This window comes from Phaseolus vulgaris, chromosome 7 (genome assembly GCF_000499845.2).
Source record: "Phaseolus vulgaris cultivar G19833 chromosome 7, P. vulgaris v2.0, whole genome shotgun sequence".
NCBI classification, from domain to species: Eukaryota; Viridiplantae; Streptophyta; class Magnoliopsida; order Fabales; family Fabaceae; genus Phaseolus; species Phaseolus vulgaris.
The window spans coordinates 6,399,237-6,423,752 of record NC_023753.2 but is presented as its reverse complement, the minus strand read 5'-3'; the positions used below and the strand labels follow the sequence as shown (position 1 = coordinate 6,423,752).

Here is a 24,516-nt window from a genome sequence, read left to right as displayed (position 1 = left end):
AGACAAAATATCCTTACTTTACATCTATATAATAATAATTTATATTAAAATATAATTAAAATAATAATATAATAATTTTTCAACAGTATTATGCAGTCTATTAACTATTGTAATATTTTATAAATAATTTTATTTCTTTATAATAATTTTTATTTTCAATTGCTTAAAATCAAGTCAATGTTGACAAAACCTTTTTGTTTATACAGTAAAGGAAGAAAGTCAAAAGTATGCAAGGCTTGCAGATTTCTTCTCCATCAAATGCATACATATTTTGCAGAGTTCATTCTAATACTAAAAACAAATAAACTAATAAAATGAATTTTGTTATTAATAATAACATTATATTAATAAATTAATACACCTTAATTTCTAATTAGTGCAATTAAGGTGTTTGACTCTTGAGATATTCTTACAAATTTAGATCCTTTAGTTCAACTACAAAATGAATCATTGTCTTGTACAAATACTGGGAGGTGCTGTCTCTATTGGTGTGCTGTGCCAACTCATAAGAGGCCACTATACCTACCACTGTTAGCCACACAGCTAAGCTTTTAGAATTTGAGTTAAGTTACCTTCCTTCAACCATAATATCCCAACCAACTCTTTCCTCTTCCTCAATCTCTCTACATATCTTTCCATCATACTATTTTTAACACTCCCAAACAACTCACAGCTTTTTTCCCATCACTTTGTGCAGACAATTCTGAGTCACCACTGTGAGCAAAAATGACTGAGGAGCAATCAAAAATTGTGCCTGAGAGTACTACTACTACTACTACTCCCTCTCACCCTCCACCTGAACCTGCTGCTCATCACCCTCCAAAGGAGGATATGGCTGAGGAGAAATCTATAATTCCAGAACCCTCTCCTCCTGCTGATGACTCCAAAGCTCTTGTAGTTGTTGAGAGTATGATACTCTTATATCACTCTCCTTTGCTTTTCTCTTGTCACTAATTTAATATCTGCTACCAAAAGGGTGGTGAAAGGAAATATTATTATATTGAACTCATTGCTTTTGTTTTATGCTGTTTATCTTTTTTAACTGGCTAAGGTGACCAGCTTTTAATTTCACTTTGAGTTATATGGTGAGTTTAATATAAGTGAAATTGTTTCTACCTACCTACCTACCTACCTACTTGTTTGTGTAATTCAGACAGTTCAGATATTTAAAGTTTTAAAATTTCTTCATCTCTGATCATATTTGTTTTTCTTTGTCTTCTGGGATTTGTTATTGATTTTTAACTCTCATATTTGTAGAAACTTCATTTTTATTTGGGATAGTTAGACAACTTACGCCTGTGTAAAATTATTCCAATTGGAAGAAGTGAAGTTGTTTTTATATTTCCCTTCCTTTTATTATATACGTGACTTGTACTGTCGAGTTTTCCAAAGGTGTTTTACAAAAATAAATGGTAAATGTCAAAGCCATTGATTGAGTTAAACTTTCTGTGAGTTTTTTTACATACTTGATTGCTTTTTTTTAGTTTTTATTTTTTTATCAGTTTTTTTCTGCTGGAATTTCCCTGTCGTAGTTCTATCTGAAAGAGTTATATGTCCAAACCATCAATTGATGGGTTACCAACTGAATGATAATATGATTCTAGCTATCAAGTAAAGATCTAACTTTGCTTACTTGAGCCAATAATATGTGGAAATTCAAAGGAGGAAACATCTTCACCTGGTCTTGTAATTCATATAGTAAAGATCTCCCATGTTGGATTCCAAGTACACACTTTGCATGCTATATACTTAACTTTTGGTTTAATCATATTATAAAAACTCACCTTCTTGTCTCTTTACTTCACCTATTTAATCATCATGCATGATAATTGCTGTAAAGGCTCAAACATAATAGTTATTGTGTTGTATTGTTAATTTGGTTTTTGTCAGAGACTAGTGAAGTTGCCGTAGAGAAACCAATTGAGGTATCTGTGAACCGAGGTGAGTTTGTTTGTTACTGTGATACTTTATTTTTCTTTATGCATTTCATCCTAATTCCCACGCCTTCTCTTTCTTCTTCAGATGCTGTCCTTGCGAGAGTTGCGACTGAGAAGAGATTGTCACTAATCAAAGCATGGGAAGAAAGTGAAAAGTCAAAAGCAGAGAACAAGTAAGAACTTGCACAGTAGAAGGGTGCCAAAGAAGTTTGCATAAAATATTGTTACATTCCCTTTTCAGCTCAAATAGAAACTGATCTGATCTTTAGCTGTTTTTGGTACAGCACTTAGCATTGGAAAACATTATGATAATTGTGAAGTTTAAAAAAAATTTATAAATAGAAAGTTCTAATCATTTGTTTGGCCAGTTAACATCAAATGTTCATATTATTTCAACTAATTTATATGGATTTGATGAGCAGGGCTCACAAAAATATTTCAGCAATTTCAGCATGGGAGAACAGTAAGAAAGCTGCAACAGAGGCTGAATTGAGAAAGATAGAAGTAAGAGTTTGTTTTATTATTAGTATTAAGAAATTATCTGTAGTAATTGTAACTTGTTCTGTAGGTACTTTCTCAAAATGTGTCCATACCAATTTTCTTTTAGGTACTGCTATTAAACGTTTTTTTTTATCTTCTGAATTGAAAAGAACAACGAGCAAACAAGTTTCCACCACCTACCCTCTCAGAAACTGAAAGAATCTGGGATTAACCATTTCTTACAATAGATATAGAATAACCACAATTAAAAGTATTATTATCCTTGTTCTGAAAAGTGATCTTAAATTAATGTTTCGGTTCCCCGATTATTATTTTTAAAAGAAGGTAATAAGAATATTCTGTTTTAAATAATGTTTATGCTAAAGTCAACTTAAAAGGGAATTTAAGCACACTCTAATAATGAGTGTGTACACACACCATTGAGAGAGAGAGAGAGAGAGATTAGAAGAAGAAAAAGTGAGAAGTGAATAGAAATGAAAAAAGAGAATCAATAGAGATAAGAATTTGGGTGTAAATAATTGAGAGTTGAAAGAAAAACACACCAAGCTCTAACATGCCTTGTGAGAAGTAAAACAATTTTTCCAATTTTCATGTGTAAGCTAAGCTAAGACACATTGAAGTTGGCAGAGATGGGGAGGAAAAATTGACATTTCATTTTCACTGTGTTTGTGAGCAGGAACAACTGGAGAAGAAAAAAGCAGAATATGGAGAGAAGTTGAAAAACAAAATAGCTACAATCCACCGAGAAGCTGAAGAAAAGAGGGCATTTATTGAGGCCAAAAAAGGGGAAGATTTCTTGAAGGCAGAGGAGACAAGTGCAAGGTACAGGGCAACTGGAACAGCCCCAAAGAAGCTCTTCGGTTGTTTCTAATAAGCTTACTCATTTATAAAAATGTAGTATTACTATTATTATTGCTAATATTTTATAGTTCATATACCAGTACATGTGTGGTTTGGTTGTCTTTTGGTGAGTTGTAGTTCATCTTCATTTATTATTGTGTGCATAGTGATATGTTGGAGGTGTGCATATAACAGGTACTTTCTCCATACAAGAAATTGAATTATTCAATTTGGGTAATGCCAATTTCTTGTACCATTATGCCACTAACCTATCTCATTCGCTCACGATTCCTTCTGCCTTATTACAATATGATGGTTGGTTGATGAGGGTTAAATTTCATGACCAAAAAGGACAATTTTGTTCTAAAGATGATTTTGTCGCCACGCTAATAAATAAGTTTGATGAACAGTGCTTAAGAATTGCGTTCTTAAGCTTGTATTAAAGTAAATAAATGACAGATAATCAAACTTAATGTGGTCTTATTAAAAGTTGAAACCTGTTTACTCAGTTCAAAAGAAAATTAGTTGAGACAAAACTTAATTTACAATAAAATATTTAATCCAGATTTGTCAAGTCATGTCAACACCAAATCTTACTCATGTGACAATTGAATGCCCAGTACTTGTGTGAATCAAAGAACACATCACCAACAAAGGCCAGCATATACATTTAAATAGTAGCAACAACTGAAGGACATGAATAGACATGAATGTCCTTAGCTGAATTCATTAATGTTTAATTTTAGTTTCAGCCATCAAGTAGAAGGCAAACTTGAACTCTAGCAACTATTCCTCTATCTATATTTTCCCCCTCCTGACCAACTATTGAAACCCAGCTACATGGTGAGAGCATCTACAAAAATGAAGAAATCATAGAAGGCAAAGAAAATTTTCTTGTCAGTTCAAAGATTGCCTTTCTCTGAAGAAGAGATATGAAAGAAACTATCTTGGTCACATGTAGCATCAAGGAGATTCAAGAAATTATCATTCTGTCCCAAGAATCCAACATCACCATCAGACATATGTAGTAGGTGCTTTAGTGCAGAATCTGAAGTATCAAGAAATTCATAATTGCCCGAGTCAGACCCAGTTGTGTCATCAAGCTTTGGTTTGTAGCTACTTATCTGTTCAGGAACCATGTTCACATCCTCAATGCGTGGATTGAGTCTACTAGTTCCATTGTTTTTCACCTGCACTGACACGTCTGAACAAGACTCCAATTTAGATGAGAATGACAGATGCGAGATAGGACTTTGACTCACAACTCCTTCCTTTCCCTTGACCATGCGAAATGACTTCCCAACCTCCGAATTCCAAAGATGAAGAAAGTGATCAGGGCATGTTGTGCTCGTTGGCCATGAATTGAGCAACGAGGATTCCATTGACAACCTTGCCTCTGCCTCAACTCTTACACTTTCCCATTGTACCATGTGACGCGTAGAAGGAGATTCAGACTTGACAATAGTTTGATCCAGAATCAGACATGACTGTTTTTCTCTTAGGGAATGACATGATCGAAGGAGACGCTTCTTTAGATGGGTGTTCCAATAGTTCTTAATCTCATTGTCTGTTCTTCCAGGTAATTGGGATGCTATAGCAGCCCACCTAAGAGAATGCACGGTTACTTACAGTTTATATGCAAAGTGAATGCAATAACACAGACTAATGCAACCAAATATCAAAGTATAAGCATGAGAATATGTGGGTCTTAGGTTACATTATCATTATCATATTGGGAAACTTGAAACTCCTCCTTTTCCTTAAGTTTCTAATTAGTACATTAAGGATCCATAGTGACAAAAGGATTAAGAAAACTTGCAACAAGATGAGAACATTAAGCAATGAAACAGAAACAATATCCATTGGAAGTAAAGTCACACATTTTTTATGCATGCAACATGTTTTCTAATTACTAAGCAGCTTATGAGTAAAATAAGGCTTTAGGACCAAGAGGGTTTGGCTATGTGCATGTGTATAGTACTATTGCCTACATGTTGAATTTAACAAGCAAATGGAACAGTGTGGCACCTGTTGCCAAGCATGCCATGGAGTTGAACAATTGTACTTTCTTCTTCACTGGTAAATGGGCCACGCTTGATGCCAGGGCGAAGATAGTTTATCCACCGAAGCCGACAGCTTTTTCCACATCGTAAGAGGCCTAGTTGTAAGCATACATCAATTAAATGATTTTTCATACAATAATTTATCCATCTTTATAAATTATAACCATGTCTGCACCTCTCGCCTTCAGTGTGTGAATATTTTACACCCTCTGCATAGCAAGCTTCAAATCCTTCGGCAAACACAATTTCCAAAACATTTTTCAAGGGGAAAGTACAATTAGATCAAAATGAAGTTCTATGCACATGCCAACAAATTAGGTTATGACAAGTACTGGATGATGACAGGATTATTCAATTGTTTTCAATGGACCATCTCTATGAAGGACGGTACTTACCCACCCCACAGTCGCAGAACAAAAAAGTACTATAACATGCAGAAATCAGTGTCATGATAATACAACCAAACACAACAATAGGATCTTGTTCATTCAGAAAACAAGTCTCAATGAGATTGGAGTTTATCCAAGAGAAAAATAAAAACTTCAGCCATAAGAAAACAAGCTCTACTCTTCCCTATCTTCAAAACTTTCAAAAAAGGACAAGAAAAAAAAAACATAAAAGTACTCCTACTTTACAAGAAATGCAAAAGTAAGGAAGAAGAGAGTGATAAAAGAAATAAGAAAAGAAGGAATGATAAGAAAGTGGACCTGCATGTTTGGGAAGTGTACGCCAACTTCCATGACCATGCTCCTTGATGTAGTCAACCAAGGCTTGGTCTTCTTCAGGAGTCCAAGCTCCCCTTTTGACTCCATGTTTCTCACAACAAGGTGCTTTACCCATCTTCACCACTCATTACCACACCCCCAACAATAATTAATACCACCGCTTTGTTTTTGTTTTATTTTTTTACCTTCTGCTTTTAATAATAAGCTTGCACTTGCACACGGTGATGACAATAACAATTGGGTCGGTCAGGGTCTACTCATCATAACCAAAAAAAGGAAGAGAGAGAGAGAGAAAAGGGTGTGAAAAATGAGAAGAAAAGGCTAAACATTTAATGCATGTGTGTGTAATAGGACAATGGGGGCGGCTTAGAGAGGTCCAGCACATAGAGAGGGTCACATTTATAAGTAAAAAAAACATACATACCTTGTAAAGCAAAGTGGTGTGGTTCTTAATGGCATGAAATGGAGATAAGAAGAAGGTGAGAATGTGAAGAAGAGAGAAGGGGTGTGGGGAGAGTAAGGGTCACAGGGAAGCCCCACTGGGAGAGAGAGGTGAGATATTAGTGAAGGTGTAAAAGGGTTGCAGAAAACGAGGGAAGTGATGATGGAGAAGAAAAGGGTGCATTGGAGTGCAATGCAGCTGTGAGGGTGAGCTGAGGGAAAAGATGGAGCGGTGGAAGAAAAGACAAGGGTTGAAGAAGTGATGGATGGAATTGGAACGCCATAAGTAAAACAATATCCAATGAATGTTTATTGGTTAAGGTGAAGATGGTCTGAACGAGGTGCATTTATGTTCCGAACTGCCCCCACTAGTCAAACCTTCGTCAACATCCCTTCCTCTCTTCTCATATCATTTTCCTCCTTTATTTCTTTTTCATTTTATTAATTTTTTATTCATAAAATTTTAAATTATGTCTTTTTTTTTTTTTTAATTTTGAATGACATGTTTGATTAAAGGGAAGCACTAACTGTATTGAATTACATTTATATTCTTTATTTGAATTTAAGGATGTGCGCAGATAAGGTAGGAAGAGTTAAAGTTAACACTATTTTTTAAATCCTCTATCAAATGAAAAAAAATCTTATGAAATGCTAAGTAAATGTGTGTATTTTTTATTTAATTTTCTCATATACTATTCACAAAATTCAATACATTTTTCTCACATATTTATTTTAATATATTTCAATCTAAATATACTCACTTTTTCAAATCACTTTTTCAAATCATCACAATTTATTTTTTTATAATGCTAAGAGAAAATAGTAAAATAAAAAATTACACACTTATTTTATTAAAATTTGAAAACTTACTGTATTTATTAGTTATTTCAAAATAATCTTAAAGGACATATAAAAAGAATAGAAATAAAAGAAATACAATATATAAATATTATAACAAACTCAGTTACCTTTTGTTCGGAAGATGGTGAGAGTAGAGAGAGAATAAAATAAGGAAAAAAAAAGTTGATTACCTGGATGTATGAAAAGTGATTGGATTTGAGTAGAAAAATTCATGTGACTTTTTTGTATAAACAAATTAATTATATTACTATTCATTTACCTAAATATTATTGGTTTAAAATGGTTAAGAAGTTGAGTTTAAATAAAGAAAAATATGTATATAAAAGTTGAGACATGTATTTTTATATTTCTATAGAAAATTAAAAATAAAAAAGAATAATTTTTCATACCATCGATATTATTACTTTAATGATACAATTTTATTATTAATTAATTTACAAAAATTTCATATATATCATATTTGTATAATTTTAATTAAAATTACGAATAATATTTATGATCATTAGTCTCAAATCCGTTAATCCAACAAACAAGTCATGCATCTTTCTTTTCTTATCTTTTTGCTTTTACGTTCTGTGTTTTGTGTTTGGATTAAGGAGTGCATTGTTCACGCGGAGGAATGTGAGAGTGGGTATGTTTGGATTATGGAAGAAATGTGTGAGGATTTGAAGGAATGAATGTGTGGGATTTGAGAGAGTGAATGTAACTATGTGTTTGTTTTTGGGGTGATAGAGGTTGAGGGTGGAGGTGAATGGGTGTCACCCTTGTTTGCTTCTATGAGAGAGGAAGGTTAATGGTGAAAGTGAATGGAAAGTTGAGGATATTTAGGATCCTCTCATAAATGAAGAAAAAGGAGATTGGGATGAGATGAAAAGACCATGGTACCCTTCATACAACAATATTAATAATGAAAATTATTATTAATAATAATTTCGTATATATATATATATAACATAACATAATTTAAAGAATCATAAATAATATTAAAATTAACTTAAGTAACAAAATTAATTTAAATTAATAAAATGAAAAATTATAAAATTATACTTACATTTGAAATTATATTTAATTATTTCTTTGAATTTTATAATTTTTTCTTTTAGTTATAAATGACGCTTTAAATTATTTTAATTAACTAAAATATCCACAAAATTAATAATTATTTATTCTTTTTTTATATATAAGGGTAAACTTGTAATTTTATAATTTACCCTATTCAAAATAATTTAAAATACTCTTACAACTATCCCATCATTCACTTATGTCAATAAACTTTCTTCTTAGGTTCACTCTAACATATCATAATTCAAACATATTCATTTTTTTCACACTATCACTCTCTCACACCCTCAACTCTCCGTGTGAAGAAAGTGATAGTGCTTGAATTTGAGTATTTTAGAGTAAATATTCGAGCAAAATTTATGGGAGTTTGTAAGTGATGTAACAGTTTTTTTTTTTTGAATGTTTTTAAAGGTGTAAAATATTACTTTACAAATTTACCCTTACCTATTTAAAAAAATAATGAAATGAGTTTTTTTTTAAATAAATAACTTCCACATATTCATAAATTTAAAAATTATAATTAAAAAAAAATAAGTATTAAATGTAAATAGGTATAATTTAAAAAATATGTATTTAATAAATTAAATAAAAAAAAGACTTAATGTAATTTCTTAAAATATTAAACATGTATTATAAAATTAAAAAATAAATAAGATATTATATAAATAAATAAATAAATTATTTGTTTAATGTTTACAAATCTATAATAATAAAAAATAAAAAATACTAAAAAAACATAATGTAATTAACCATAGAAAAGAATTTCATAAAATATTATAATTAAATAAATTATAACTCATAAACATAATAATTATAAAAAATATATTAACATAAAAACAACAAATTAAATATAAACAAAAATTCTAAATAATTTCTTAAAATATTAAACATATATAATAAAACTGGAAAAAAAATTATATCTTATATAAATAAATAAAAAATATCAAAAAACTGTAGAAAAAAAAATACTATAACAAAAGAATAAATTAGGATAAATTTAAAAATAATACATGAGTGACTTTCCCTCTACATCTTTTTAGTTTGAAGTGAAAAGATATTTATTGTTAACAAATATATTATCACCTTCTCTTATTCCCAAAATCATAAATTATCTGTAAATAGTACTCTTAATATTTTGGCATGTTGTAGACGTTATATTTTGTTACAAGGTTAGTGTGTTTTTGTTGTTTTTTTACTTTTCTCTTTTCTGTTTTATTTTTTATTTTCTAGATGACATTAATAACTGTTTTAGAATTTTTTTTATTTTTTTATATGAAAAAAATCGGTTATTGTTTTAATTTGTTTAATGATATAGTAACGTTTATAATTTTATTGTTTTTGATATTTTGTGATTTTTTTAATTTCTTTTTTATACAGAGTTAGTTGTTGTTTGAGATTTTATTTTATTTTTATGAAATTCATTTGTTTGAATTTGTTGGTGGAACAAAAGTCACATAAAGGGGAACAAATAAAAAACATATTGTATATTGTTTCCTCTCTTCCCCTAATACACAAATTAATGTATATGAATGTGTAATGTGATTATCGCGATTTTTTTTTTACTCATATCACATTCACATGGATACATTTTCATCTATTTTGTACGAAACAGTATTTCTGTGAAGAAACAAACATAACATTAATTAAGCTGAATATAAGTTGGATTTTGGTTAATGAGCATCAAAAGATTATATGTTTATATTTTTTATAATCTTAATTATCTTTATTTATTTATTTATTTATTTTATAAAGTAAACAGAAAAAATCTAATCAAACATGTAGAATTGTAAAGTAGTGATAATTAGAGTTTTGAAAAAATTATTGTTCAAATTCATGGTGTTTTATCTTATAGGATAAAATTTAATGGTCACGTTAAAATTAAAAAAATATATATAGTTTAGATCTCAATAAAATAAATTTAATTTTTTAATAAAAAATAATTAAAAATATATAAATTTATAAGAGATTTAAAATTTATTATATAAAAATACATAAACAAAATCAAATAACAATTATATTATTCACCAATTGACAGTGAAAAGAATTCAATTAAAAATATAAATTTTGTAAATATTCAATAAAGCAAAATTATAATGACATAATAGACCGAAAAAGTGCTTATGAATGGAAATGCATATTCTTCTCAAGGGGTTTATCTTACAAAGCTTTTGCCACCCCTTATCTTTGGACCACCCATAATGGTTCCTTTTGAACACACTAGGAATAACTTCTTTTCCAAGTTCTCTTACTCATCATCATACCTTCACCTTCACCTCACACATTCTATAAAAGGGCCTTCACAAATTATTCCATCCATTATTTGTCATAAAAGAGAATTTTTCAGAGAGGAAATGGTTAAGGTAACTGTAGTTGGAAGGGTAAGCGATGGATTGCCTCTAGCACAAGGACTGAGATATATGAATGAAGAGTATGGATATCTTTCATGTTACAGGCAACAAGCAGAGTTCATTCTCCAAGAAATTTCAAGGGGAGCACTAACAGCTTCCAAGATGAATATCATTGTTGACCATTTCTGCTTCAAGTACCCTTCCTCTTCATTTTTTTCAGTTCTTTTAATTTCCTTCAAAGTCAGTTTTGGTTCTTATATCGATCAAGTTGTTTTCATGCTACCAATTTTCTGTTATGCATCATATTCTTCATTCACATGTACCCTTTATCACAGGCTAATCGTTCAGGAAATAGAGTTTATGTTGACTCCATAAACATTCCATTTAAACCACAGGGTTTAAGTTAATGGAACTTGTTTTCCTCTTTAGTTTCTTAAGTTGCAATTGTGATGCAATGAATTTGATTATGATTATATTCTTTTGGTATAAAGCTACTTGGTCGAGAAGGGAGTTGTTTTCATTGTCTTGTGTGAGTCTACCTACCCAAGAAAACTGGCTTTTCATTACCTACAAGATATTCAAAAGGAGTTTGAGAAGTTTGATAAAACCCTCATTGGCAAAATCACAAGGCCATACAGCTTTGTCAAATTTGGTAATTCCCTTGAACCATTACCCTGCTACAATGATATCATTGTCTAGCACATGGGGTTAATGTTTGCTCAATAAGGAAGTGGAGGTCCACTTTTTCTAAACCAACCCCTCCTCCAAACAATATTTCCTCTTTGTGAAGTTTTTTAGTTTGCCAAACAAATCACAACTTCTTTGTCAGATGGTATAATTGCAAACATTAGCAGACAGTACATCGACACAAGAACTCAGGCCAACCTATCAAAATTTAATGCTAACCGGAAACAAGATTTAGATGTTGCTAGTGAAGATATTTACAACATTGTAGAAAGGAAGAGAAATTCAGGTAAGAGTTTTGCCCCTCCTCAAATTTTCATGTCTTATTTCGATTGTTTGCACTCAGAACTAGAATCATGAAGAAGAAAGTGAGAAGCAAGTTATGAAACAAGTTTTATAAGTTCGAGTTACACTTAAAATACAATACACTTCTTAATCTTAATAGTTAACATCCAAACATTTAAAATGCATATTTCTAGACTATTATGTATGGTTATTTGTTGAAACTGTTGAAACTTGATATGGCAAGTTTTATAATCACAACTAACATGATAGTTTTAAAGAAGAAAATATGCAACTTTTTTGGTCACATAACATCTTATAATGACAGAAACAATGAGACGGGTACCAGGTACTCCTCAACCTGAATCCACAATATGGTGTTCTCCACGGCTTGAGGTATGCTAAAGTTGAAAGCTCTAAATTTTCATTCCCTATTTTCTTGACAAAAAATATAGAAGAAAAAAAATGTTAATTTTGGCTTTGAAATGGACACCTATTATAATCCTTGTAATTACTTCTATGGCTCTTCTATGGGCTAGCTTTGTCCTCACAGATGACTTTATTATTTCAAGTTGGTGACAATTCCTTAAATGAAGACCAAAGATGACGGTTTAATACCATAAAACTTCAACACTGCATGCAGGAGCTTAAAGAAATGGCCCACTAGTATTAAATATGATACAACATTGATGTTGCAGAAAATATAAAGATATGGAGTGGCCCCTTCTGCACCTCATAATCCAGGAAAGACAGAGAGAGAGAGTGAGATCCAAATTGAAGAAGAAAAATTCTGAGTTGTCAGAGTTTCTACTTTCTACCTTTGAAAGTGAAATATTTCCTTTTAAATGAACCAGTACTCTGACTTGTGTACTCACACGAGTTGCCAATTGATATTTGTGTCTATGAAATGGCGTGTAAATATAGAAAATAATTGATATTTACCAAATGAGTAAATTGTATTGACAGTGTTCATAGTCCTGTCAAAATTCTTATCATATTTTCCTTTTTCTATTTTAACTGTTCTTAGTTATTTAGAAATATCACATCGATACTTTTAGATTATTAAGCGGGTGAAAAATAATCATAATTGCAACACGAGTAGATTATTTTTAAAATTTTAGATTCATAGAAATAAATTATTTTGCAGATTAATAAAAACTTAATTGAGTATTATATATATGGAGATTATTAATTAATAGTGTTTTTAGTCACATGTGATTTTCAGTAAAAACACTGTGAAGACCACCAGAAGTTGACTTCTTAAATTGAAATGAAATTACATATTTGTATGCAACGACAATTGTAGAAGAATAACAATTAATCATGCGTGTGGCATCCTATTGAAATAATTGGAAGTGGGTAGAAGTATAGAACATACAACTTGGAATGGAACTTTTATTTTATATTGCTAAAGTTTGATTGTTTTATGTATGTATAAAATTAGAAAATGATGCTGACAAATCCTGAAACTTGGCTTTTATATGTACATTATGCCATCATTGCTCATGCTGAAATTGCTACTCAAGTCAACTCCAGGCACACAATGGATGAAACCATTTTCCACCATCTCATTTGCATACTTCAGCTCTGAATTGAACATCTCAGGGGCTGAAATGTTTGCCAAGCATCTATGGTACCCTCCACCAAAGGGTACCTCTGACATATCATGAATTGAAGCTTCCTCAAGAGTTGAATTTTGATCAAGTCCATTCCTCAAACCAAAAGAGTCAACTGTATTTGCAGAGTTTACTTGATCCAATGAAAGCCACTCAGCAAATAACAATTTTGGTAAGGAGCTCTGACAAGCCTCATTGGTGAAGTTAAAATTCTGTGTACCTTGAGTTGCAAGTTTTTGGAGAGAATTTGAAGAGTCCATGGTATCTGAGCTTGAGCTAGCATACTTCATTTGGTTATGAAAATCCATTTCCTTAGCTTTGGCCACTTTCTTTTTCAAATATGAATGCCAGTAGTTTTTAATCTCATTGTCTGTTCTTCCTGGCAAATGCTGTGATATCTGTGACCACCTGGCCAATAATATAATTCAAGTTTTTCTCATCAATCTTCACTACAAGTGAAAGAAATTATTATAACAAAGAGTTTAAACAGTAGTTCTGAATTCCTGTTCTAAGTTTCACAGACACACATTCTTTATGTGAACAGTTTGTCTTCGATGTGTAAAATGTTTGATGCTTACTAATTGGAATATACGAAGGGACAATCTGAAACACTGGACAAATGGTATTGGACTGGATTTAAATTAAATATACAACAGAATTGAGGAATAGTAGAATAGTATAATAGACTTTTTGTTTTCAATGTTCATCCCTCTTAAAAAAATGAAGCATGGCATCTAAAGCCAATTCATGGATTGACTTACCAATTCTTCCTTTATTTTTCATTGTAAACACCCTAGTTGCTTTTCTAAAACAGAATTAAATATTAAACTCCTTGCATTCCAATTTGCATTCCCTAGCTTAAGCCTCAAATATTGAACTACAGGACTTTGTCTTTTCCTTTACTTTGCATAATTTCTTGTTCTAATTAAAACATAATTAACATTTGACAGCTACTCCTGACATGTCTTTATCAATATTTTGACTGAAAATTACAGAATTATAAAACTGGAACTTCTAAATTGATAAAGTGAAAGAAGATTTACTCTTGTGGCTTACTTGTTGCCTAGCATGTGGTGAAGGGTCAGGATTGTCTCTTCTTCCTGTTTGCTGAACTTCCCTCTCTTTAATCCTGGCCTTAGATAGTTTATCCATCTTAGTCTGCAACTCTTTCCATTCCTTTGCAAGCCTTTACATAAATGTATTTGTTCCATCAATATCAGGTAAACATTGAAAATATTATATAAATGTCTGTTGGTTTGACTATAACACTTGATTTTTGTCAGCAAATATACTTTTACACAAAATGCCCGTTTAGTCTTACCATGAGATGTTAAAATTACAAGCCAGAATTATCAAATTACTTCAGCAAGGAGGATTATGGATTTTTAGTAACTACCAAGTCATTAACTTTTTTTTTATCTTTACAACAGTCTCTTTTGTCAAGAAGTCTAAGTGTGATATTTTTAAAATAGAAAATGAGTAAAATTTTCTTATCATGCCAAATACACTTCATGGCACCAGTATTACTCTACTTACCAATGTATCCTTTTCATACCCAGAATTGATTGGATAAATTTATTAGAATTAATTCAAACAAGGGCAAAGAAAAGCTTATTAAGACATCTGAAATTTATTGATGTTAAAATCAGTCAAAGATGCCCACATTTCAATTTGATAACATAATATTTGCTCAAATAAGTAGTAGACATACTTTCATATCAAGGAAGAGAGACCTTTCTTAAGGAAGACCAGGGATGTCTCCATTTAATAACTTTAACAGTACTAAGAGTATGGAACAATGCCCCTTTGTGTAGTAAATCCAAGGAAACTGTGGTATGATTGACAAAAGGTCACAACCAGGAAAGAAGAAAGAAACCAACCTGCCTTAATGGGGACAGAACTCCAACAGCCATGACCATGTTTAAGGATGTAGTTTCTGAGCTTATTGTCTTCTTCAGGTGACCATAACCCCTTCTTATGTTTTGGTTTTCCCTTTTCCAATGGCTGGCACCCCATTTTGCTTTGCCTCACAGAATTTCACTTCAATGATAGGATTGGAATTGGACTCTCTAAAACAGAACCCACAGAGTTGGCAGAGCAGACTAAGAGAAGGAAGGGAAAATATTTGATAGGAAAACAGTGCACAAACAGACTTATATATAAAAATTCCATGAAATAGTCGTGCCTGTGCATTTCTTTTTCCATTACTTATTCACAAGCGTTGAAACAACACAATAAAAAGATAATCCAAGAAATTTCTATTGAATAAAATATTTCTGTCCTGCTCCAAAGGGTTGAAAACTTGTTCCACCTTGCTGAAATTCACCTTTGCAGACTCAAAGGGTGCCAATTTGGAAAATGTTGGAATTTGTGGTGTCATTGTTTGCTATCAACTTTAACAGACCACATGTCCAAAATTCCCAAAAGTTACATTATTTTGTTCTTTGGTGCAATATTTTTGGCGCTTGTTTTTGCATACTTTTGAATACTTTTAAGACAAATATGAAAGTCTTATTAGGTGTGAAGGCCTTCAATTTGTAAAAGATATGAAAAGAGTGTTCAGTCTTTATCTTTAACATAAATTATTCTTAACAGAGGAAACTTCATTTTGTTCTTTAGCCAGGTAGAGTGAATGGTAGTGAGGTAATAATAGGAGTACAGCTATGCATTGAAGGACACTATTCATTGAACTAGTGGACCTAATAGTTTAGGCTTATTCAAGTCAACATTCCTCTGGTACAGACACATTCTCTACCGTCCAAGAGCAATTAACAAACTGTATAAAACTTGATCATCATAGATTGTCACATTGTTTTCAAGTGTAACTAGTTGTAACCCCAGAATACAACAAACGTGCAAAACTCTCAAAACCGATCATTTTATTACCATGCATATCCCAACAATATATGCATTTCATGTGTAAATTTAAACCCTTTCTGTAAATGTGCTTTAGGCCATGGATTTTGATAGTTTTCATAATGGGGTATTGCATCTACCTTTTTAAATTTCAGGTACTGCAAAACTCAATTTCAAGTGAGGCAACAAATGGTTCTTTTAACTGCTGTTGAATTGAACAAGATTCTGTTGAGTTAGATTAATTTTGGGAAAATATGACAAATGATTAAAAAAATGACCACATTACAGATACACTAATAAAATTTAAAGGAATTTAAGATATGGTTGGCAAAACCAAAGGCTAAGAATTGAGGGGGAACTAATATAATGATAACTCATCAAATTCTTTTTCACAGTAAAGTTTTTATTACAAGGTTATGCAGTTAAAAATCCAGTCTTTGTCCTCTTTCTGTGGCTGATCTATGCAGTTGATGAAATACATGGCAGAAACAGTGAATCGGGTATGCGTGCTGAAACACTTGCATTATTGCAGAAGGAAGATTTGTACAAATTTGGCTGAAAATGGAAGATGTTTGGATAGATGGTGGACAAATCAGGACAAAAAGTAAAAACCAGTAAACTTGGGTGATATAGGTGGATAAAATTTCACCACAAATCTACATCCTTATCACTCAGACGAAGAACCAACAAATATGATAACTTGGACTGGAAGAATTTTTAATCAAATACTTGTAAAAGATCAAAACACAATTTTTAATCCAAAAGCTGAAGTGTTTTTTTTTTAAATGTAATGTTTTTCTTATTGAGTTTTATCCAATGCAAAACTCTAAATCACAGTTTACTCCAATATATTTGTCATTGAAAATAACTTGGCAAGTGAAAAATTATATTACAATGATCAACTACTTAGAGGTAGATAAAAGTTGGAATTAAACTTATAGCTGTAAGAGAAGGTAATGTCTTCATATCGCGAGCTTCTTTTAAAAAAAATTGAAAAAATATTTTTCAATGATGGAAATCTCACTTTAAATAAGGACATTTCATAGTATATAAATTATGCAAACCTCACATTATGAATCGGTTATAAAGTTAATTGTTGGAGATCCCACATAGCCGGTTTTATGAGTTTAGTTAGGTTTAAAGTTTACTTCTTAATATGATATCAGAGTCATTTCAAGCATATCCTAGCAATATTTTGTTGGGCTTATCAGGTCACCGCTATCGGACCGTTATCAGACCACCCATAATATATTGTCTCACGCACGAGCTGTCACTCTCGGCATGAGGGGTGTGTTAGAGATTTCATCTTAACTAGAGATTAGAGCATTTTGTAGTATATAAGTAAGTGCAAATCTCATCTCATAAGCCGATTTTATGAGGTTGAGATAGACTTAAAGTTTACTTCTTAATATTAATTTAAACTTAAAATTCATTTTTTAGTATAGTCATCTAAGAATCTATCCTAACAAAAGTTTGTTGGATTAATCAAGTCACCATCTATCGGATCTACTATCAGACCATTTATTTGTACAAGTCAATTTTACAAGATTGAATTAAACTTAATTTTACTTATTAATATCTTCATAACTATTTTCCTTTTAACACTTCTCTACACATTAAATATCTTTAAAAGAAATTAGTTGGTAGAATAACCCTAACTTTTTTTTCAAGAGGGATGAATGAAGAATTTGAAATGGAATCAGAAGATACCCCATGTATATCTTGGAGTTGGTAGTGTCCCTTCAATCAGCAATATACCCAACCATAACAAGTCATTGACCAAGAAAATGATCCCGAATTAGTTTGTGAAGGAACACAGGAATCCCACTCAGACACGACAAAGGTACAGCGTTGGTGAGTTTGAGATTATTGAATCAATTAATGACTTTATGAGATCAACAAGGAATCACAATTATTGTTCAGAATTGGACAATGAGGTACTTCAATATACAAATAAAACATTTTTTTATTCTATATTTAATTAATGTACATACCCACTGAAGTCCCTTTGCCAGATTACACTTTCATTAATATTAAAAAAAAAAAAAAAACTTGTTGAAAAACTACACATACAAAGTTCAATGGGGATAAAAAAATTGTCACGCATGGTTGAAGGTTGGCCTCCTCTAAGTAGCAAGAATTATTCAGTTTGTCAAATAATATTAAACAACAATATTGATGAGAACGAAGAAACATAAAGACTTTTCTATGTGCCCTTCAATAAAATACATATAAAAAAAACTTCAATAAATACATATAAAAAAAACTTCAATAAACACAATTTCAATTATCAAAGACTTATAATAAAATTAGTTAAATAAATTTGTAGGCGTGGCTGAACCTCATATAACAAAAGTTGAAGCATGCTACAGCTGTTTGTTTCTGCCTAAACTTATGGAACAATTAATTATCTTATTCTGCCTATAACTTTTGGAAAGGAAGAAAAATGATTATTTGCCGACCATTATCTTCCATGGCACAAACGAATCTTACAATTGTTGTTCCTATGCACTTTCAATCAAGGTTATTCATGTAAAATTCTGGTCCTTCAGAGAGAAGATATTTGATATTATCAACAAAAATGTTAAGATATAACACCACCAAACACCTGAAGACAACTATAATATATTCCAATTTAGATAAAATAAATAGATAAGTTGAATGATATAAAACAGAAAAGAGACTTAAATATCTAACATTTCAATGTTTTGGGTCAGAAGTGTTATTATAACTTGCATAAATGTTTTTGCATGGTTGATAGAGGTTTTTCTAGTTTTTTAACTCTTAATATTTGTCCAACACTTATCTAAAGAGAAAATTAATATGAGTATTGTATCAGAGACCCTTTAGTCATGGGTAAAACTCATTAATACAATAGTAAAAAAAATTAGAAGCAAACTTATACATAATGTTAGATGATTAATCAAGAAAATTGTGTTAATATAGACTTATGAGTGCGAAGGTTCAACTTATTCTATAAATAAGTTCTCACACCATGTCAAAATACGTATTTATTGAACATTAATTACACTGAAGATCAAAAACTAATTTAATCGAATACTTTTTATACATACTCAACCAAAGTAGTATATAGACGACACAAACATACAACAGGACAGGAGAAAGATGTCTTTACTGTCCAATCACGAACAAGTATAATTACTATATTATCTAGAAGAAAGTATTTAACAAATTTATTATTCAATATAATAGTTTTTTTTACCTTACCTTATGTATAAAAAAATCATTTTTACTCTTTAAATACTATAAATCATTTTTAAGGACTAAAACCTTGTGTTTTTAATTCTAATTTCCGGCAATAGACAATGATGTTATTTAATTAAACTAAGAAGTATAATAATCAAGTTTTTTTTTTCACAATAACTAGAATGATGTTATATTTTCATGGACTAGTGTATATTTAATTAATTACTTATCATATAAAAACAATCCAATAGATGTTTTATGAGCAACTAGTTAAGTATTTGTATATTGCATGATGCTTTTAAATCGAAATATTTTTTTAACGAACATAAATGAAAAATATTATGTAAAATACAGGCAAATAACTAAAAAATGGTAAACGAGTCAAAATTAAATTTGGGGGAAAGATAATATGTTAAACAAATAAAAATAGCATATAATTGATGCTTTATTACTTAGTTAACTAGCTTACTAACCAAAATTATTGACTATTTCAGACTTGTTTAGAAGGTAACAAGTTTGAAAGTTTTTATTTGATAAAGTAATAAATCCCCTCGTGTTTAGTATTTAAATTTGTGTATAATAAAGAATAACTACTTTGTTCGTATTATCTATTTTTTTTATGAGTTTTTCTGAGACATTCTTAGTAGAACTATTATAAATAACACACAAAATTATTAGCTAGGATTAATAGCATGAGAAGATGAATGTTTATTTTAAAATTAGAGTGTGATGTGATATTAGGTCTTTCTTAACTCATTGAAACAAACACTAATCAAAAAATGTTTTTAAAGATATTATATTAAAAAATAATTAAATCATTCAATTCTTTCCATATAATTTTTATTCTATTTTATTTTATATTATTTATTTTATTCTATATTATTTAAATTATTATTTAGTTTATTTTTCAGTAAATATATTATCTTTAAATAAAATAAAGAAAGTAAATATCATTTTATAAAAAAATCATAAAAGAGACTAGTCTCCTTTATTTAGAAATAAAATGGGAATTGATATTTATTTAAATATAAGAGAAGGTGTGGATGATTTATCCTATATATAATGTGTAAAAATATATTTTTGTTAGCATTACAAAACAAATAAACTATTATGAATGGTATAGTTTTTATAAAATATTAAATGCAATTGTAAAGCATATGTTGAAGGTTCGAATTTAAAAATTATTTGTTAAGCTGAATAATCTGGTGTCAATTTTATATAGTGATGTGTTGTATAGTGAAAATTAAAAAATATGTCGTGAACATCATGATATAACAATATTCAAATGTTATGTAAAAAACAATGCTAAAATATGAAAGTACATAATAAAAATACTCTATATATCAGCCTGCGAAAGTATCACAATATTATAAACTAATTTTATTTATAAATAAATTGTTAATAACAGAAAAAAAAAATAAAGCTTGAGTATTTAATGATTTATTTACTTATTTTTAATATTATCAATTATAGTGTTCCTTTTAGAAATAGTTATTTTATGTTGCACATATGTTTTACATATAAAAAAAACTCTTAAAAACATGTATTAATTTACATTTTTATTATTCTTTTTTGGTAAATGTAGATCTATAAATTTTAAAAGTTTTACTTTATTCAGTACTCAATTAATGATACAGGTGTTTAAAACTAAACCAACTCCACTTTAAAAAAAGAAAAAAGTAGCAAAAGAAATTATAAAATATGAACAACATAATTTTATTGAATAGTGTTCGTTTTTTGTCCTCTAAACCACATGATTTGGTTTAGTTATCGGTTCGGAGTTAAACTAAAACAAATGGTGCATTATATTTAGGTTTAATTAATATAAATTTAGATATTTTTAATTGAATGTTTATTAAAAGTTTATATTTTATTGAGTATTAAATATTTTTTTAAATTTTTATAATTGTTCTGTCATTTAATTTTATCATCACCAGAAGAGGAAAGATGTTATTATTATTTTATCTTGTTGATAAATTTATTCAATTTTTTCTTTAGGAACAAGTTAACCATAAATCAAATAAGATTAAAGGGTAAAAAGTAAATGATTTAATTAATTAGAAATAAAAAATAAAATAACAATTATATTATCTTATTAAAAAAATCAAACTGAAAATTTAGGTAAAAATTAAAAGAATAACACTCAATATAACGAAAATGTTATGTTTTTTTATTGCTCATTTGTTGCAATTGAATTATTGGTTGATATTGAGTTTGATTATGTTTTAATCTCCGAGGTAGGTTTTTTTAAAATTTGACAAAAATTTCATTTATTGCAATTGAATTATTGGTTGAATTTTAATTTGATTGTGTTTTAATTTTTTAGTTATGTTTGAATTTGACAATAATTAATACATAATGTTTTGTTTTTAATTTTATTTGTTAGTAATGTTTTTAAGTTGAATAGTCGTTCAACAAATTATATGTAGCAAAATTATGTTAAAACCATATTAAATGAATAAATCTAAGATGTAAAAGTTTGGTTGTGATTGGATAATTAATTTCAATTTAATCAAATTACATTACATGAGTATACTTTTATTGGTTTAGGTGTTTTCTTAATCCAAAATCATACTCTAAACAACCTTAATGAAAGATGTTAAAGTTTTGGTGAAATATTTTTCTAAATTATTTCCTTCAAACTTTTAGGAAAAACCTCATTGTTGTTTTTTTTGGGAAGAAACTCATTGTTAAGTATTTAACATTTAGTATATATTTTATGCTCCTTTGTCATGTGTTGTGTGACATTATTTGATTTTGCTATGATTGGACAATAGAACATGACTGAATAAGATTAAGAGAAGTATATAGAACAATAATACTATATACTATATGCTATATAATAAAGTTGTCTAAGCCAATTCAAATGTGCCCGTTAGTTACATAAGAGATATTGTTTTATATAGCTCTAAGTTGAAAAAAAGGAAAAAGAAGATACTCTTCTAATCTCAAATCGTTGCTTGTTGCCAATAAAATCTCTCTCAACAAACGTCATGCTAGAATATAATGCATCATAATTTTTTTTTAATATGTAATTAGTGTTTTGACTATTATAAGAAATTGTTTTCGTATCTTGTAATATAAAAATATAAACAATTTAAAACTGATAATTATATATATACATACATATAATGTTAAAATTATAATAAATTAAATTTGTGATAAAGGTAATAGTTGCATAATAATATCTAATATAAAAAATTTATAAAAGAAACATAATAAATATAATAGTAATAATTAAAGTGGTGAGAAATAGTAACGTTTAATTTATTTGCATATCTTGGTTTTTCACTTACGAAAAAGTTAACATTTAATTTATTGATTTAAATTTTTAGTGTTAAAAGTTTTTGTATTAATTATGACATCACAAATGTTTCTCGCATGTGGTATTGAACATTGCAAATAACAAACACAAGTACTATTACACTTAGTAAAGTCCGCAGGTATTTGATCAACTATAGTCTAAATAAGTTATTCATTCATGTCTTATTATTTTCAAATAATCCAAAAAAATTATAATCCTATTTTGTCATCTTAGAAATTGTAGTGAAAGTAATAAAATTAGTCCACTCATTATAATTATAATTGATGTGTCTAATATAAGTTGGACGATTGGACCTCTCATCTATTTTGCTGTTGTTGAATTTCATTAAGTCGATCGGGTGATGTGACAATTTGGGTATTGACAAGATATTTCAGTTGACCCATACAACCTCGACCAGGTTTACAAAAAAGATATGCGTGAAGGAATAAATTGATATTGATCAAAATAACACAAGAGGTGAATCACAATGTGGAATGACCGAGAAAACTGTTTTATTCAAGGATTTTCATTCAATGAAAATGACCATTTGCATGATAATTCAACTTACATATCAATCATATCATCCGCTACATCTCACCTATAAAGGTCACGTTTGACAATGATGTAAGTTAATTTTGCAAACTAGGATTAATATTATACTTTTATTAAACACTAAATTAATAAATATTTCTTTTGAATAGTGACACGCCACCTAATAGTCAACCCCATCCTTGCCAAGCCCATCATCATCATGTCGAGTCTTTTTCAAATGTTGTATAATTTGGACAATATTTTCTTCAATCGACCCCCTTTCAATCACTTGAAATATTTGAATTTATGAAGTATCACCATAATATGTATGGACAATTTTCGTACCAACAAGTTCCATCAACTTACACAACTTTTTTATCCCAACAAATATTTTTTTTTTGAGTACATCACATATGTTTGGTACTTCAACAATGATAGTGTCATCACATTTCATTTAGTTCCATCCATGCATTGTTATCATCCCACAATGCCTTCATGTGGATATTCCACCTAAAGACAACTAAGAAAAAAAACAATGACAACGATAGTCCACCTGCATTACCTCCCAATCCACCTATCCAACAAGACCTAGAAAGACAATGAAAATGATCAATGTATGAGAATCTCATAAATAGTTTGTTCTTTATTAAGTTAAAATAATGACATTATTGTTGAAATTAACATGTCATGTTCGCTCTTTACTTAATGTCATACTTGTATATTATTTTATTTACCCTTATTTTTTTACACATCTAAACTAACACGCATGGAAAACATCAAAATAAACACTAATTACACGTATATAAGCTCAACCTTAACACATATTATCACTTAATAATAATAAAATATATATTATTAAATAACCTCTCTAAAAAACAAAACTTATAAATTTCTATACATTAATTAACAATAAATAACTTAAATATTTATAAATAATAATTTAGTAATATTATAAAAAATTTGTATTATTTTTATGACATATTTAAAAAGATATAGAATATTATTCCATGATTTCTTAAATAATTTTAAGATTGAAGTTTACGTGTGTTCTTTTTTATGTTTACTGTTTAGATTTTAGGGTTATATCTAGAACTTATATATACATTATTTATGATTTACGGTTCGAGGTTTTAGAGTTTTTTTACCTTCGAAAGAAGGATTTACATTTTAGAGTTTAGGTGTGACGCTTTCCATTAAGGATTTAGGGTTTTAACATTATTTTATAATTTATATTTCAATTAAAAAACAGTTAAATATT

At 29.4% G+C, this 24,516-nt stretch overlaps 4 protein-coding genes across 10 annotated transcripts; 2 read left to right on the top strand and 2 right to left on the bottom strand.

The window, feature by feature from the left end:
• The first annotated feature begins 485 nt into the window (after nucleotides 1–485).
• LOC137828310 (remorin-like) lies at nucleotides 486–3,400 on the top strand. Of its 3 annotated transcripts, none has more exons than XM_068634817.1 (5): nucleotides 486–907; nucleotides 1,891–1,941; nucleotides 2,023–2,110; nucleotides 2,360–2,441; nucleotides 3,115–3,400. In XM_068634817.1, exons 1-5 carry the CDS (start codon nucleotides 727–729, stop codon nucleotides 3,307–3,309), a joined length of 597 nt encoding a protein of 198 aa, XP_068490918.1. In that variant the 5' UTR covers nucleotides 486–726; the 3' UTR covers nucleotides 3,310–3,400. The 3 variants fall into 3 exon arrangements, with proteins under 3 accessions (XP_068490918.1, XP_068490917.1, XP_068490920.1); XM_068634819.1 differs by lacking the exon at nucleotides 486–907 and adding an exon at nucleotides 1,518–1,725; XM_068634816.1 differs by having other exon boundaries at nucleotides 591–907; nucleotides 1,891–2,110.
• A 510-nt stretch (nucleotides 3,401–3,910) lies between these two features.
• LOC137828309 (transcription factor MYB17-like) lies at nucleotides 3,911–6,768 on the bottom strand. The gene is made up of 4 exons (XM_068634815.1): nucleotides 6,491–6,768; nucleotides 6,049–6,319; nucleotides 5,307–5,436; nucleotides 3,911–4,883 (listed from the first exon to the last, which is right to left on the bottom strand). Exons 2-4 carry the CDS (start codon nucleotides 6,179–6,181, stop codon nucleotides 4,181–4,183), a joined length of 966 nt encoding a protein of 321 aa, XP_068490916.1. The 5' UTR covers nucleotides 6,182–6,319; nucleotides 6,491–6,768; the 3' UTR covers nucleotides 3,911–4,180.
• Nucleotides 6,769–10,631: 3,863 nt separating this feature from the next.
• Nucleotides 10,632–12,739, top strand: LOC137827718 (25.3 kDa vesicle transport protein SEC22-1). Of its 5 annotated transcripts, none has more exons than XM_068633996.1 (5): nucleotides 10,632–10,972; nucleotides 11,270–11,430; nucleotides 11,608–11,751; nucleotides 12,073–12,140; nucleotides 12,388–12,739. In XM_068633996.1, the coding sequence occupies exons 1-5, from the start codon at nucleotides 10,782–10,784 to the stop codon at nucleotides 12,409–12,411; spliced, it is 588 nt and encodes a 195-aa protein (XP_068490097.1). In that variant the 5' UTR covers nucleotides 10,632–10,781; the 3' UTR covers nucleotides 12,412–12,739. The 5 variants fall into 5 exon arrangements, with proteins under 5 accessions (XP_068490097.1, XP_068490100.1, XP_068490096.1 ...); XM_068633999.1 differs by having other exon boundaries at nucleotides 12,317–12,739; XM_068633995.1 differs by having other exon boundaries at nucleotides 10,633–10,972; nucleotides 12,298–12,739.
• Nucleotides 12,740–12,984: 245 nt separating this feature from the next.
• Nucleotides 12,985–15,583, bottom strand: LOC137827717 (transcription factor LAF1-like). Its single transcript, XM_068633994.1, has 3 exons — nucleotides 15,241–15,583; nucleotides 14,417–14,546; nucleotides 12,985–13,768 (listed from the first exon to the last, which is right to left on the bottom strand). The coding sequence occupies exons 1-3, from the start codon at nucleotides 15,374–15,376 to the stop codon at nucleotides 13,222–13,224; spliced, it is 813 nt and encodes a 270-aa protein (XP_068490095.1). The 5' UTR covers nucleotides 15,377–15,583; the 3' UTR covers nucleotides 12,985–13,221.
• Nucleotides 15,584–24,516: the final 8,933 nt, after the last annotated feature.

Excerpts from the sequence above, each read along its gene's own strand:
- LOC137827717 (XM_068633994.1), bottom strand. The coding sequence starts at position 15,376 with ATGGGGTGCCAGCCATTGGAAAAGGGAAAACCAAAACATAAGAAGGGG. Across the intron at positions 14,547-15,240 it reads TTCTGTCCCCATTAAGGCAG|GCTTGCAAAGGAATGGAAAG; the intron begins GTTGGTTTCTTT and ends ATTTATGTAAAG. Across the intron at positions 13,769-14,416 it reads CACCACATGCTAGGCAACAA|GTGGTCACAGATATCACAGC; the intron begins GTAAGCCACAAG and ends ATTATTGGCCAG.
- LOC137827718 (XM_068634000.1), top strand. The coding sequence starts at position 10,782 with ATGGTTAAGGTAACTGTAGTTGGAAGGGTAAGCGATGGATTGCCTCTA. Across the intron at positions 11,431-11,607 it reads ATACAGCTTTGTCAAATTTG|ATGGTATAATTGCAAACATT; the intron begins GTAATTCCCTTG and ends CTTCTTTGTCAG. Across the intron at positions 11,752-12,072 it reads AGAAAGGAAGAGAAATTCAG|AAACAATGAGACGGGTACCA; the intron begins GTAAGAGTTTTG and ends TTATAATGACAG.
- LOC137828309 (XM_068634815.1), bottom strand. The coding sequence starts at position 6,181 with ATGGGTAAAGCACCTTGTTGTGAGAAACATGGAGTCAAAAGGGGAGCT. Across the intron at positions 5,437-6,048 it reads TACACTTCCCAAACATGCAG|GCCTCTTACGATGTGGAAAA; the intron begins GTCCACTTTCTT and ends GCTTACAACTAG. Across the intron at positions 4,884-5,306 it reads CATGGCATGCTTGGCAACAG|GTGGGCTGCTATAGCATCCC; the intron begins GTGCCACACTGT and ends GCATTCTCTTAG.
- LOC137828310 (XM_068634816.1), top strand. The coding sequence starts at position 727 with ATGACTGAGGAGCAATCAAAAATTGTGCCTGAGAGTACTACTACTACT. Across the intron at positions 2,111-2,359 it reads AAGTCAAAAGCAGAGAACAA|GGCTCACAAAAATATTTCAG; the intron begins GTAAGAACTTGC and ends TTTGATGAGCAG. Across the intron at positions 2,442-3,114 it reads CTGAATTGAGAAAGATAGAA|GAACAACTGGAGAAGAAAAA; the intron begins GTAAGAGTTTGT and ends GTTTGTGAGCAG.